The 14,782-nt window shown below is 43.7% G+C and overlaps 1 protein-coding gene across 5 annotated transcripts in view; it reads right to left on the reverse strand.

Moving 5' to 3' along the window:
- Positions 1-14,782, reverse strand: part of TFDP1 (transcription factor Dp-1) — a 45,770-nt gene that overhangs the window by 24,347 nt on the left and 6,641 nt on the right. For all 5 annotated transcript variants that reach the window (XM_029048297.2, XM_029048301.2, XM_029048300.2 and 2 more), the window contains one exon: positions 60-126. In XM_029048297.2, coding sequence (XP_028904130.1) covers positions 60-126 — 67 coding nt within the window. The remainder of the gene's footprint in view (positions 1-59; positions 127-14,782) is intronic.

Raw genomic sequence — 14,782 nt, forward strand, 5'->3', positions numbered from 1 at the left:
AAGTGCACCCCATCATGAATGCGGAGAAATAAAAATGGTTCCAAAGACCATTTCCTTACCTTTTCCAGGACTAAGGTTCTGGTCTATAAAAACCTTGAGTTCTCCATTGGCTTCAATTAAACCGGCCTACAAAACAAACAAAAACACACACAACAAGATAAACATGCATTTTCAGTATCTAAAATACACAATCGGTTTCTCAGAGTTTGAAGGCAGAAATTCTTTCAAAATGAATCCTCCCAAAGCAAGCTTCTCGGTCCATCAGGCTGCGGGGGGGGGGGAGGCCACCTACAACCAGATGTTGGCTCTCTCTCCCTTGGAGGTGATGGGCTAATTCTAATATCTGGAGCAGAGAACAAGGTCTAACCTATTGCCAAGAAAAGGAAGCCAGTTTCCAGCGGTCACAACAGCCAATTTAAAATAAATCACTCAATCACCTCCTCTGCCATGTAATAGTAATAATTGTGATCTATTTGTTTTGCGCTTACCAGGAGTCAAGCACCATACTAAGCACTAGGGTAGATCTGAGATAATCAGGTCCCACGTAGGGCTCCCAGTCTAAGTTGGAGGGAGACTTGGGGATTGAATCCCCATTTTGCAGATGAGGGAACCGAGGCCCAGAGAAGTCATAATATACTCAACAAAGCACTTACATTGTACTTTCCCAAGTGCTTAGTATAGTACACTGCACACAGTAAGCAGTCAATAAATAGGACTGATTAAGTGACTTGCCCAAGGCAACAGTGAAAACAAGTGGGCTGATCCAGGATGAGAACCCAGGTTTTCTGACTCCCAGGTCCGTGCCCTTTCCACGAGGCCACCCTGCTTCTCATATTGTGTGGTGTCTAGGATCCTTGGGAACAGCCCCCTCCTCCCTCTCTACCACCCCCTATTTTGTCTGCCCACCACTTCTATTGGCTCACCTCCAAATTAACTTTCTAAGGGGAAGGAAAAAGGAGAGAGAGACATGCCCCTTATGCCACAATCAGAACTAGAACTCAACTCAACTGGAAAACCGCCTACTCATTCGGTGCGGCTCTGTCATGGATCATGACGACACTGGGACAAACACCGCTCGGCCCGTTAAAGAATGTACGCTGAGGAATCACCGAGACAACACGCGGTCCATCCCAATTTGGGAGGAGAAAAGGACAGGTAGTAGGAAACGAAATCTGACCTACAGTTAAACCAAGAGAGTTTTTTTTTCCCCCCACAATTTGCTCTCTCAGTGAGTTAGCTTAGCTCTCTTACCTCATCCAAGGTTTTACAAGAACATGCTAGAAGAAGTGGTCTCTTTCATAACAAAATGCTCACAAAAAAACCACAAAGGAAATGCAAACACATTTCCACAAAGAGAATTTTTTAAAAGATCACCCAAATGTTCCGTGATGGGGGGTAGGGGGTGGTACCTCTACATTCCCAACTATGGCAAGAGAAGTCTTTTTCTCTTTGGGAGAAGCTAGGAAGAGCTAAAATGTGAATTTACATTGCAGATATAAAAGATATATTATAAAGGACTTCCTTATATTAATGTCTATCTCCCCCTCTGGACGGTCAGTTTTAGGGGGCAGGGAATGTATCTACTTACTCTCCCGAGAGCTTAATACAATATTCTGCACACAGATAAATACTGCTGCTGCTGATGATGGTGGTGAAGCTCTTAGCCACTTCCTGTCAGGGAAACTGCAAGTTAGAAGGCCTTTGGGAAAACCATATGCTAGGGTCGATTGGGGGAGGAAGGAGGGTGGCCGCCCCTCCCTCCGTCCTTCCCTCCCTCCCACTGCAGCTTTCAAGGGACGTGGCCATTTCTACACTGACAAGAGTCCAAGACCTCGCTGGCTGAAGATGAGCAAGCCCTATGCTCAACGACGGCAAAAAATCCAGATGAGGGCAGAGGCAGGGTGCCTAGTGGGTAAAGTCCGGGCCCCGGCGGGTCAGAAGGACCTGGGCTCTACTCCCAGCTTTGCCCCTTGCTTGCTGCATGGCCTGGGGTGAGTCACTTCACTTCTCTGGGGCTCAGTTCCCCCACCCTGAAAAGGGGGATTGAGGCCGTGAGCCCTATGTGGGACTGGACCATGTCCCACCTGATTAGCTTGGATCTACCTTAGAGCTTAGTAAAGTGGCTGGCACAGAGTAAGCGCTTAACCAAAATAAAAATCGGCTATGTAGGAGGTCCTTGGAGCAGATGTGTCCCCTGGTCTCGGATTGTACCACTGATCCTGGTCAGACGCTCCGCAAAACCTGTTGGACTCGGAAGGAGACCCAAGTGAGACCATGTGGGGGTCTCTATGCAATCGCTTGAAGGGAAAAGCTACACTGGAAGCTCCACGTGGGCACGGAATGTGTCTACCAATTCTGTCGTAACGTCCTCTCCCAAGCGCTTAGCATGGTGCTCTGCACACGACAGGTGCTCAAATACCATGGATTGTAAAAATACCACCGATCGATTACAAGGGCGGGCAAAAGATCGTGGTGGGCAGGGAACTGGTCAATTTTGGAAAAACCATACAGGCCCTATCTTCTCATTCCTCAAAAACCTCCAGCAGGTGCCCATTCACTTCTGTAACTGGTAGTGGGCAGATCATGTGTCTGTTTATTGTTGTATTGTACTCTCCCAAGTGCTTAGTACAGTGCTCTGCACATAGTAAGCGATCAAAAAATATGGCTGAATGAATAAAAGAACCTCCTTCCCAAAGGCTTTAAGGTGCTCAATCAACTATCTCCCTCTCCCTCACCTTGCTGACCTACTATACATCGGCTCCCCTAACACCATCCTACTCTCTGTACCCCATCCCGTCTATCCCGCCCTCAATTTCTGGCCCACGTTCTTCCTCTAACTTCCTTCTGCTTCAGATCTGAGAGTCCACCACTCTCCCCACCCATAAAACCCTCCTAAAATTCCAAATCCTCCCAGAGGCTTTCCCAGTCTCAGCCCTTTATTTCCCCTCTCCGCCCTCCCCTGCATATCCCTTAAGGACTTTGACACTCACCCTAGCCCGCCAGTACCTACCTGCGCTTTTTTTAATGATATTTATTAAGCGCTAACTACGTACCAGGCATTCTACTCAGCTCTGGGGTAGACACAGGCTTATCAGATTGGACTCAGTCACTGCCCCACATGGAGCTCCCCATCTTAATCCCCATTTTACAAAAGAGGTAACTGAGGGTACAGAGAAGTGGAGTAGCTTGCCCATGGTCACACAACAGATGAATGGCAGAGGCAGGATTCAGGACACTCTACTATCCCCCATCTAGCAAATCTATTTTAATGTCTGCCTTCCCCTCTAGTTTGTAAACTCGTCGTAGGCAGGGAACGTGCCTACCAACTCTGATGTACTGTACTCTCCCGGGCGCTTAGTAACAGTGCTCTGCGCACAGTAAGCATTCAATAAATGCCAATGACTGACTGACATATTAAAATAACTGGGGACCATTCTCTGGGACAGCAAACACTGAAGAAATACTAAGATAAGAGGGGACCCTTGGAACCTAAAAGATCAGATAAAGCCCCTTTATGACCAAAAGGTAACCTTTGAGAAGACTGTGTAAATCAGTCTATAGCATTTGAGTCTTTACCCTGAGCTGGGCTTGAAAGCGTACAATCAGCTCACCCTCTATCTTACCCCGCTGATTTTCTCTTGCGACCCAGCCCGCGTGTTTCACTGTTCCAATGCCAATCTACTCACCATACCTTGATCTCATCTATCTTGTCGCCGGCCCCTTGCCCAAATCCTTATTAAAAGCACATCTCCTCCGAGAGGTCTTCCCTGACTAAACCCTCATTTCCTCTTGTCCCATTCTCTTTGTGTCGCCCTTGTGCTTGGATTTTCCCCTTTGATTCAAGACTCTCCCTCAGCCCCTTGGCATTTTATTGTGCATATCCCGTCTCCCACTCTAGATTGTAAGCTCATTGTGGGCAGGGAAAGTGATTACCAACCCTGATATATTGTACTCTCCCAAGCGCCTAGTTCTAACCCCAGCTCCACCACTTGCCTGCTTTGTGTGACCCTGAACAAGTCATTTATCTTCCCTACCTCTTGGTTTCCTCATCAGTGAAATGGGAGATTCAATTCCTGTTCTCCCTCCTCCCTCCACATGAGGATCAGTGTGGACCAAGGACTGGGTCAGGTATGATCCGAACCATCCCCAGCACTTAGCACAGGGCTTGGTACAAAATAACATAACTACCACTATTATTAGAAGTTCTGGTCTTACTGCCCCCTGTCCCATACCTACCTATCTTGCTTTTTCCTCCACAATTTTCTACCATTCATTTATACTTCCCCTTAGAGATTCCTATTTTCTGAGGCAATTGTTGTTTTCAGGTTCTTTTGCAATCGAGTTTAAGCAGAAAGCCACTTAAACCAATTAAGTGCAAATTAATGAAGAGACAACAAATTTAGGAGGGCAAATCCCATTTTGATTATCTCAAATGGATGTGCACCAACTGTGTCTGATCATCCAAGCTAGCCATAGTTCTGGGAGACTCTCTTCTAGAAGTCTACAGATTTCTACAGAGTTGGGGGTCTGTAAAACCTTATGTTTCGGCAACAACGGGGTGCAGTTCATCTGCTGTCTCCAAGTGTGTGGGAGAAAACCATTTCTTCCTACACTCTTCACTCTCCACACATCATCATGTTCATCTTCAAAACCCTCTTAAAATCACATCTCCTCCAAGAAGCCTTCCTAGACTATGTCCTTTATCTCCCCTCTTCCCTCTGTGCCAACTACATACTTGGTTATGTACCCCGTAAGCCCTGACATTCCCCCCAACCCCAAAGCACCTCTACCCACATCCTCATACTCCACTACCTCCCCTATCCCCAATCTACCTTAATGTCTGTCTCACCTTATAGACATTAAACTCCTCGTGGGCAGGGAATGGGTCTACCATCTCTGTTTTATTGTCCTCTCCCAATAAGCGCTCAATAAATACCACCGGCTGACACTGCACTGCGCTATATCCGCACAGATAAGCTAGAACGTTCTCTAATTCCATAATGGCGCTCCATCCAAAACAAATAACGCAGCACTCACTGTAGATTGTCTGTCGAAATATACTTCAAAGGTGGGAATCCTACACTTGTGGTGGTAACTGTGACTAAAAAAAATATTTACTTTCCAAAAATTAAGACGAAAGATAGGGTGGTTAGCGCTGCAGAATTAAGAGTCGTACACAAAGCCAGAAAGGCTTTCAACCCTGCCACCACCAGACGGCTATACACATCACAACCGTCCTCGACAAAAGGCACCTGCCCCTAACTGGCCCAGGTATCCCAGTTCAATTTTATCAGGAAGTTCTTCCTGAAACCAAAATTAACATTTTCTTAGATTCATTTTCATTTCAGTTCAAATGCATTTCATTCTATTCTAGTCGAGTCTTTGTCGGTCGTAATTCAGTCGGAAGTTTTGCTTTAAAAAGTCTTTCTTTGGGAAGACCTCTAGGAACTAGACAGATAGTCTTTTCCGCTTATCTGCTGTGTAACCTTGGGCAAGTCACTTAGATTCTCTGTGCCTCAGTTACCTCACCTGGAAAAGGGGGATTAAGACTGGGAGCCCCGTGTGGAATATGGACTATTATGTCCAACCTAACTTGTATCTAGCTAGCACTTAGTACAGTGCCTGGCACATAAAAAGTGCTTCACAAATGCCATAAAAAAAATAATAAATAATCTATGAGCACCTAAAAAGTTGGTATCACAATGGGCTAATCCTGAGTTTAAGTCAACAGTTCACTCTCCAGAACTACCTCCACCAAACAAGACTATTGTTCCTCTTCATAAATACTCATTGAATTTTATCTTGGAGAAAAAAAAGGTATCACTTGCCCATTCTTTTTTAATACTTTTAGTTTAAATTTTTTGGTTCTCGTTAAACATTTCCTACGTGACAAGCACATTTTACACATGAGGTTACTGAGGCACAGAGAAGCCAAGTGACTTGCCCTAAGTCACAGAGCAGACAAGTGATGGAGCCACAGAATACAGACATTCTTGGGAGAAGAATATCTGTCAAGCTCCTACGGATCTTCCAAAGAGAGACTGTTGAAAGCAAAACTTCTGACAAAATTGCAAAGGACAAACTGGAGAAGAGAATCAAGACTCCTTACTTCTGACTGTTTCCCTCTCTCTCTTTTTTTTTTTCTGGAGCACTTTGGTGGAACCTTTATGAGGCTAAAAGCAAGCACTCTCCATAAGCCTACAATGCAAATGGCATTTAAAAGTACAACTTTCCCACTCGATGAAGAAGGACAGAGATGAAGTGGGTTCAGTATGAGAAGCCCTGCACTGAATGCTGGAATAACGCTCAGTGAGCACTTTACAGACCAAACATCTTGCCCGGCTCATTAGCAGCTCCCTGAACCTCAACAACAACCGTCTCTAATGTCCGCATGAGGCACCCCAAAGATGATGATTATTATGGGATTTGTTAGGCGCTCACTATTTGGCAAGCAGTGTTCTAGGCGCTGGGGGTAAATACAAATTAATCAGATTGTGGAGAAGCAGAGAGGGTCTAAGTAGACAGAGGAAGGGCTTGGGAATCAGAAGGACCTGAGTTCTAATCCCAGCTCTGCTGCTTGTCTGCTGTCCCCCGTAGACTGTAAACTCATCGTGGGCAGGAAATGTATCTGCTAATTCTGTCGTACTAAGCACTCAAATATAATTGGTTGATTGACTTTGGGCAAGTCACTTCACTTCTCTGGACCTCATTTACCTCATCTGTAAAATGGGGATGAAGACTGTGAGCCAATGTGGGACCTGATTCCTTTGCATCTACCCCAGCGCTTAGTTCAGTGCCTGGCATATAGTAAGCGCTTAACAAATACCATAAAAAAAAAAAAAGGTTGGACACAGTCCCTGTTCCACATGGGGCTCACAGTCTAAGTAGGGGGGAGATAGAGATAAAATGTTAGTGATTTTTTAAAAAAATAGGTCAATTTATATATTTCCACCAGCACTGAATGAACTTTTTAACACCCCCTAACAGCTTTGCAGCAGTGATGTGTCACACCACTAAACCTCTCTCAATGTTTACCGTTTTCATTTTCTTTTCCAAAAATCATGTGACCTATTTTATATGATGGAATTAGGACTAAAATAGTTTAGACTGCAGACTGAGAGGCCCATCTAGGACACAGACTCTTCCAACCCCACTGGCTTATACTTTCCCCAGCGCTTAGAACAGTGTTTGACACCCAGTAAGTGCTTAACGAGTGCCATAAAAAAAAAGAACAATTTTCACAACAATGATAATGACATTAACAAACAGCATAGTGTCGTGGATACAGCCTGGGAGCCAGAAGGTCATGGGTTCTAATCCTAGCTCCACCACTTGTCTGTGTGGCCTTGGGCAAGTCACTTCACTTCTCTGTGCTTCAGCTCAGCTGTAAAATGGGGATTAAGAGTGTGAGCCCCACGTGGGACAACCTGATTACCTTGTATCTACCCCAGCGCTTAGAATAGTGCTTGGCACACAGTAAGCGCTTAATGAGCTTAAAGCGTTTAATGAGTTATCATTATTATGTGAGACCCCCCAAACCTCTCCACCCTAAATCCCTACACTCCCTTTAAACATCCCTCCTCCTTTCCCTCACTCCCACTGTGACTTTTAAAAATGGTTTCCAAGTGGCTCTCATACAAGTCGACCACTTCTGTTATACTGTATTCTCCCAATGTGTAGTACAGTGCTCTGCTCCCAGTAAGCACTGAATAAATATGATGGACATATGGCCCTTGGGAACCCCACATCCTTCCCACCCTCATCCCTTCAGTCCTGGGAATTCTGAACTCTAATGGAAAGGTATCTTTCCTATCATCATCCTCACCATTATTCCTGACAATAATCATTAAGAATTGCATACTAAGCTGGGGACCTTTGTCAAAAGAATCTGACTCTCTTCACTGCCTACCGTGAATCTGAAAAGCTATAGATCTGAAGGAAAAAAAACTACAATTATGTTCATTAGACAAGAATAGTCCAAGTAAAGCACATGACAAATTTTGGAGTTTTAAAGTGCACTTACAGAAACTTCCTGCCCCGAGTTGTAAACAGTGAAGATGATCGGAAATACCGAGAAGGGAGAGAAGGAAGCTAACGGTTATCGGAGTCCCAGTTACACTGGTTTTGCAGAGCATCAAATTCTTGAATTTCTCAAAAGCAAAAAAGCATTTAGTACAGACTGTAAAAAAAACTTTGGTAGGTGCTATCTATAATCCAATCGATCAGTGTTATTTATTTAGTGTTTACTGTATGCATAGCATTGTACTAAGCGACAGGAAAGTACGATACAATAGACTGGTAGACACAATCCCGGACCACAAAGAGCTTGCAGTCACCAGGGAGAGGCAGACATTAAAATAAATTACAGAGAAGGGAAATAGTACTGCATAAGGATGTGTACCTAAGCGCTGTGGAGGTTGGGGTGAAATCAAAGTGCTTACGGGGCAGTCAATCATATTGAGCACTTACCATGTGCAGAGCACTGTATTAAGCACTTGGAAGAGTATAATATAACAATAAACAGACACAGGCCCTGCTCACAATGAGATAGTCAACTGCATAGGCAACCCAAAGTGAAGCACAGGGAAGGGAAATGAGGGTTTAATACGTACGGGAAGGTCTCTTAGAGGAAGTGTGATTTTACGTGGGTTTTGAAAGATACCGTGCATCGTCCTGGATTGGATTCCCTGCAAGAGGAACATCGTGGCCTAGTGGAAAGATCATGGGCCTGGCAGTGAGAGGACCTGGGTTCTCACCCTGGCTCCCCCACGTGTGACTTTGGGCTAGTCAACTTTTATGTGACTCAGTTACCTCATCTATAAAATGGGAATTCGATATCTGTTCTCCCCCTTACTTAGATCGTGAGCCAAGGTCACACCTCCTCCAAGAGGCCTTCCCCAGTGAAACCTTCTTTTTCTCAGCTCCCACTTCCTTCTGCAACTACTATCTCTGGAACACTACCTATCCCCCTACATATCTGACAGACCATCGTTCTCCCCACCTCAAATCCTGATTAAAATCCCATCTCCTCCAAGAGGCCTTCCCCGGCTAAGCCCTCATTTACCCTACTCCCTCTCCCTTCTGCATCACCCTTACACTTGCATTTGTCCCTTGTAAGCACCTGATATTCACCCCACCCTCAACACCACAGCACTTATGTCCAGATGCATAATCTATTTTAACGACTAGACTGCAAGCTCCTTGTTTTGTGGTATTTGTTAAGCACTTCCTATATACCAGGAATGTACTGAGTGTTGGGGTAAATACAAGCTAATCAGGATGGACACAGATCATATCTCACATGGGCCGCTCAGTCTTAACCCCATTTTACTGAGGTAACTGAGACCCATAGAGGTTGAGTGTCATTTCCAAGGTCGCAAGTGGCCTTCAGACATCCAGGCCCAAGCTCTATCCACTTGCTCCTTGTGGGCAGGAACTCTGTTCTATTGTTCTCTTCCAAGAGTAGTACAGTGTTCTGCATACAGTAAGCACTCAAACACCACTGACTGATTACTCTTGTACTAAACGATGTGTTTCAACGCAACATGTGTTAAATAGAAAGCCGGCTTCACTTGGCACCAAATGATCTGGGGGTGATCTTTAGTGGCATTTCCTTATAGAGCGTATTGAAATCGTTGATCTGCGAAGTTATTAAATCCCAGATCGCCATAATAGCAACAATAAACTGAAATGAGCATAAATTATAGAAGCTGAAATGTTTAATTCTCTAGCCAGGAACCTCCCCACAAGATACAATGGCAGGGAAAGACAATTGATCCTATGTGAGCGCTTACCGTGTGCAGAGTCCTGTACTAAGTGCTTGGGGGAGGACAGTGTAACAGAGTTAGAAGACAAGTTCCCTGCCCACAACGAGCTTACAGTCTAGAGGGGGAGACAGTAATGTTAAAATACATTGCTGATATGGACATCGGTCAGATGCTTGAATTAAAACCGCCTTAGTCATGGGGATAAATCGGCTCGTCCAACTGTCTATGTCAAACATCACTACCAACCTAGGGGTACGGGCAAACAGAAAACCTGGTGTATATCTGGGGATCAAGTTTCAAGACCAACATTATTGCTACTTATAAATTATTCATATTAATGTCTGTCTCCCCCTCTAGACTGGAAGCTCATTATGGGCGGGGAGAGTATTTGCTAACTCCATTGCACTGTGCTCCCCCAAGAACTTCGTACCGTGCTCTGCCCGCAGTAAGTGCTTAATAAATACCATTGATTGATCGGCTTGAACTAGCAAAAGGTCAAACACAGCCCGACACTGTCTGAAGCCACACACACAAAAAAATATATTAGAAAAGCTGATAGTGCAGTAAAGACTGAAATCTAAAAGCACCGTAAGAAGACAATGTTTTGTTGGGGTTTTTTACAGCAAGCGCTAACTATGAGCTTTTTAATGTCAGTCTGACCTCTCAAGTTTCTCAAATTTCAACCTACGGCATGGAGGTAAAGATAAGCGCAAGATTAATTCTGATGCATTCTACAGAAGACTTCTCTGAACAACAACGACAAAAAATCCCTAATTTCATGGAGCAACAGATTTGCCGTGTTCTCCATCGGGACTTTTGCGATAGCACCGGCATTTGTCCCAAAACTCATTTCATCAGAGACCGAAGGGAAAAGCGGGGGTTACTGCTACACTGGGTTTTATTTCTTCAGCCGTGAATTTCGTCATCTAGTTCTGTAAAATGATATTCGGGATACAGTAGGGATATTTTTAGAAAGGCTCATTGGTCTACAAAAATTCATCGGGGCCTCACCTTACAACTCAACAGTTTAGGGGGACCCTCTGGTTCTTTGGGCCGCTTCTTCGGCTGCGGGGAGTTGAGGATGGGAACAACCCCAAGGAATACAGGATGAAAACTGGCTTCACAGGAACAGCTTTCAAAACTCCTGGGTATTAACTCAGACAGCAGCTTGCAGAGGCTGTATCCCTGTTGCCTAATGACTGCTTTTCTGCACGAGATGTCGGCCAAAAGCTGCATGGAATAAAGCTTGGCCTACTGATTTTTTTTTTCCCTCACCACTGTCACCTTATCTACAACATCGAGGAAAGAAAAAAAAAATCTGCTATAGTTTCCCAAGTGCCCTTTGATCAAATCCCCCTCTTGACCGACACATCTATGCAACTGGAGTAGCCCAGGGCTACTTGACCATAGTAAGCACTTAACAAATACCATTATTATTATTATTATCCCTCCTCACCACTCTTCACAGCTCCCTTCTTTTTACCCCATCTATCTCCCCGTTCTCCTAGTGGAAAGAGCACGGTCCTGGGACTCAGAGGACCTGGGTTCTCATCCCAGCTCCGCCACGTACCTACCTGGGCAAGTCACTTCAGTTTTCTGAGCCTCAGTTCACTCATTTGTAAAATGGGATTCAATACCTTTCCCTTCTACTTATACTGTGAGCCTCAAGTGGGGCCGGGACTGTGTCCAACCTGATTAACTTATATCTGTCCCAGCTCACAGAACAGTGACACAAATATAAGCAATTCTTATCATAATAATAATTATTATTATTATTATTAACAATAACAATGAGGAAACCAAAACACAGAGAGGTTAAGTGACTTGCTCCACATCACAGAGCACGTGGATGGGCAGAGCTGCGTTAGAAACCAGGTCTACCAACTTCCAGTCCTTCCACCAGACCATACTCCCCTTTAGTCTACGCAATGACTCTTTAGCCTAATCACAGTGCATGAAATTCAAACCATCAGAAAACTGCAGTACAGGCGACATTATAGCCTGGTACAATTCAATACAGGGGGACTCTATATTTTTATGTTCATTTTCACTTGTCCAAGTCAAGGCTTCCTAATATCTCTGAATCTATAGGGAAGGGAATAAAGAAATGAAGGGTGGGAGTGAAAATGGTCATTATTACCATTCTAATTCCCAACTGTGATGCAAAACCATACTCAGTGTACCTATTTCCTAAAGCAGTTAGAATGGGATTTCTCTTCTCCTGTGGACATTCACTTTGCTTTAAAAGGCCTTGTCCCAGAGGTGACTCTGATGATATTCACCCTAGAGCACTTACGAGTATATCCATAAATTATATCCCCAAGAACACTTACATTAATGTCCGTTTCCCCCTCTCGACTGTAAGCTTGTTGTGGGCAGGGAAAACGTGATTGCTAACTCTGTTGTATTATACTCTCCCAAGTGCTCTGCACATAGTAGGCGCTCAATAAATACCATGGATTGATTGACTGAGGCAGAAAAATTGGGAGATGGAGACAACTGGCCTCCCACTTCAAGAGAGGAAAGCAAGAAAGGGGCTGGAAGTAAAAAACCTTAGGCACTTGTGTCCATGTCTATAAATGATATATTATAAATTGCTTTATTAATGTCTGTCTTCGCTAATAATAATAATAATGTTGGTATTTGTTAAGCGCTTACTATGTGCAGAGCACTGTTCTAAGCGCTGGGGGAGATACAGGGTAATCAGGTTGTCCCACATGAGGCTCACAGTTTTAATCCCCATTTTACAGATGAGGTAACTGAGGCACAGAGAAGTGCAGTGACTTGCCCACAGTCACACAGCTGACAAGTGGCAGAGCCAGGAATCGAACCCATGACCTCTGACTCCCAAGCCCGGGCTCTTTCCACTCGGCAACACTGCTTGTGGCAAGCCACACTGCTTCTAGACTGACAGCTGACTGTGGACAGGGAACAGGTCTACAATCTCTGTTATAGGGTATCCTCCCAAGCGCTTATTACAGTGCTCTGCCCACAGAAAGTGCTCAGTAAATATCACTGATGATAACTTGCTAGTAAAGAGCATCAACCTTCTCCCCTCCCACCAAAATAAAAGCACCATTTTCAGATTCTATCTGCTGAAGGTGCTAGTGAACTAAGAAATGATCAAAAGGCTAGCACCGCGAAAGAAAAAGAGTATTAGTTAATCCATTAATAACTGGATTATCAATCCCTGCATTATTGAGATTTAATTATTTCAGTGCAATCAGTTGAAAATGACTCCCTCCAGAGATGTTTCCACTAACAGCCCTCTCTAAAAAATGAGGATACCATTTGAGTTGGTTAAAAAAGAAAACATTCAGAAAAGTTGGTGGTTATCTTCAAGAAATGTTACTACACTCCTCCTGAAATATGGAGGTCAACTATTCAGTTACCTCTTCACTGAAATACCTTAGAATGAGATCTAGGAAATAAAGAAAACTACTCATTCTTTCACTAAAAAAAGCCCTAAATAAATTTTACTGATGCAACTTGAAAATATGTGTTTGACAGTGCATCTCTCACACCAATCAATCATATTTACTGAGTGCTTACTATGTGAAGAGCATTGGCCAAAGTGCTCAACACATGCAGTTCTTTAAATATCTCCTGAAAATTAAATTTGCTTTTTAAAGAGAGCCTGAAAAATACACGCAATAGTAATGGTATTCATTGAGCCATTGGGTGAAATACATACATTTTTAATTAACAGAAACTAGCTAGATTTCTTTCAATGCATCTTTCACAATGTTCCATAATATCAGGTGAAAACTAAATCAATCATGTACAATGATATGCACAATATAGATATTTAATTACATTGATGATGTAATAGTTAATAAATGTGCAGTATTATCAGTCAATAATATTTCTTGAGCACTTACTGTGTGCATGGAACTGTACTAACCACTTGGGAGAGTAAAATACAACAGAACAGACATATTCCCGGCCTGCAGTGAGCTTGCAGTCTAGTTGGTTACTCGCAAAGTATCTATCATCAACGCATCCCTATAAAATTGGTTTCTATATTAATAATAATATTGGGAGGGGTGACATTTAATAATAATAAGTGCTAAACAAATATGATTGTGTTCTAAGCATTAGGGGAGATACAAGGTAATCAGATTGGCCAGAGTCCCTGGTCTTCATGGGGCTCACAATCGTAATCCCCATTTACGGATGAGGTAACTGAGGCCCAGAGAATTGAAGTGACTTGCCCAAGATCACACAGGGGACAAGTGGCAGAGCCAGGATTAGAACCCATTACTTCCAGGCCCTTGCTCTACCCACTAAGTCCATGCTGCTTCTCCACATTTTGAGCCTTTCAGGAAATTGTCAAATAAGATGTGGAGACACTGATTTATGACTTATGTGGCTAAGGGGAGTCCCATTTTCCCAAATCCCCACCCTAGACTAGCCCCCAGCGAACCCTGGACTGCCAGCTTGAAACAGGGATTTTGCTATGTTTCTCCTAGTCTAAAAGAGTACTAACATTAACATTTACTGGGCCCTCACTCTGTGTAACCGTACTGAGCACTACAGAAAATACAAATCAAAGACAGGATACATTTCTTGCTTACAAGGAGCTTCCAGTCTAACAGAGGAGGTGGATATTACAACATCTGCAAAGAGACCATGGAAGATAAATGAATGTCAAGTTGAATACATACATATATATATACACACACACATATATATACATATATATATAAGCACACGAGGGTCCTAAGTAGTAGGACCAACATTTACTAAGCACTTACTGTGCTCAAAGCACTGTACTAAATGCCAAGAAGGTATAGAGGTGGGAATTAGACACAGATGGGCATAAATTCACAAATATTAGACTTGGCTGATGGTTTTATAGGATTTAGAAGGCTGGGGATTAGTCAATCGATCAATCAACCATATTTAGTGAGCGCTTAACATGTGCAGAGAACACTGTACTAAGTTCCTGGGCGAGTCCAAAATAACAGAGCTGGTAGACACGTTCTCTGCTCACAACGTCAGAGAAGGTTTTT

This window comes from Ornithorhynchus anatinus, chromosome 20, assembly GCF_004115215.2.
Source record: "Ornithorhynchus anatinus isolate Pmale09 chromosome 20, mOrnAna1.pri.v4, whole genome shotgun sequence".
NCBI classification, from domain to species: Eukaryota; Metazoa; Chordata; class Mammalia; order Monotremata; family Ornithorhynchidae; genus Ornithorhynchus; species Ornithorhynchus anatinus.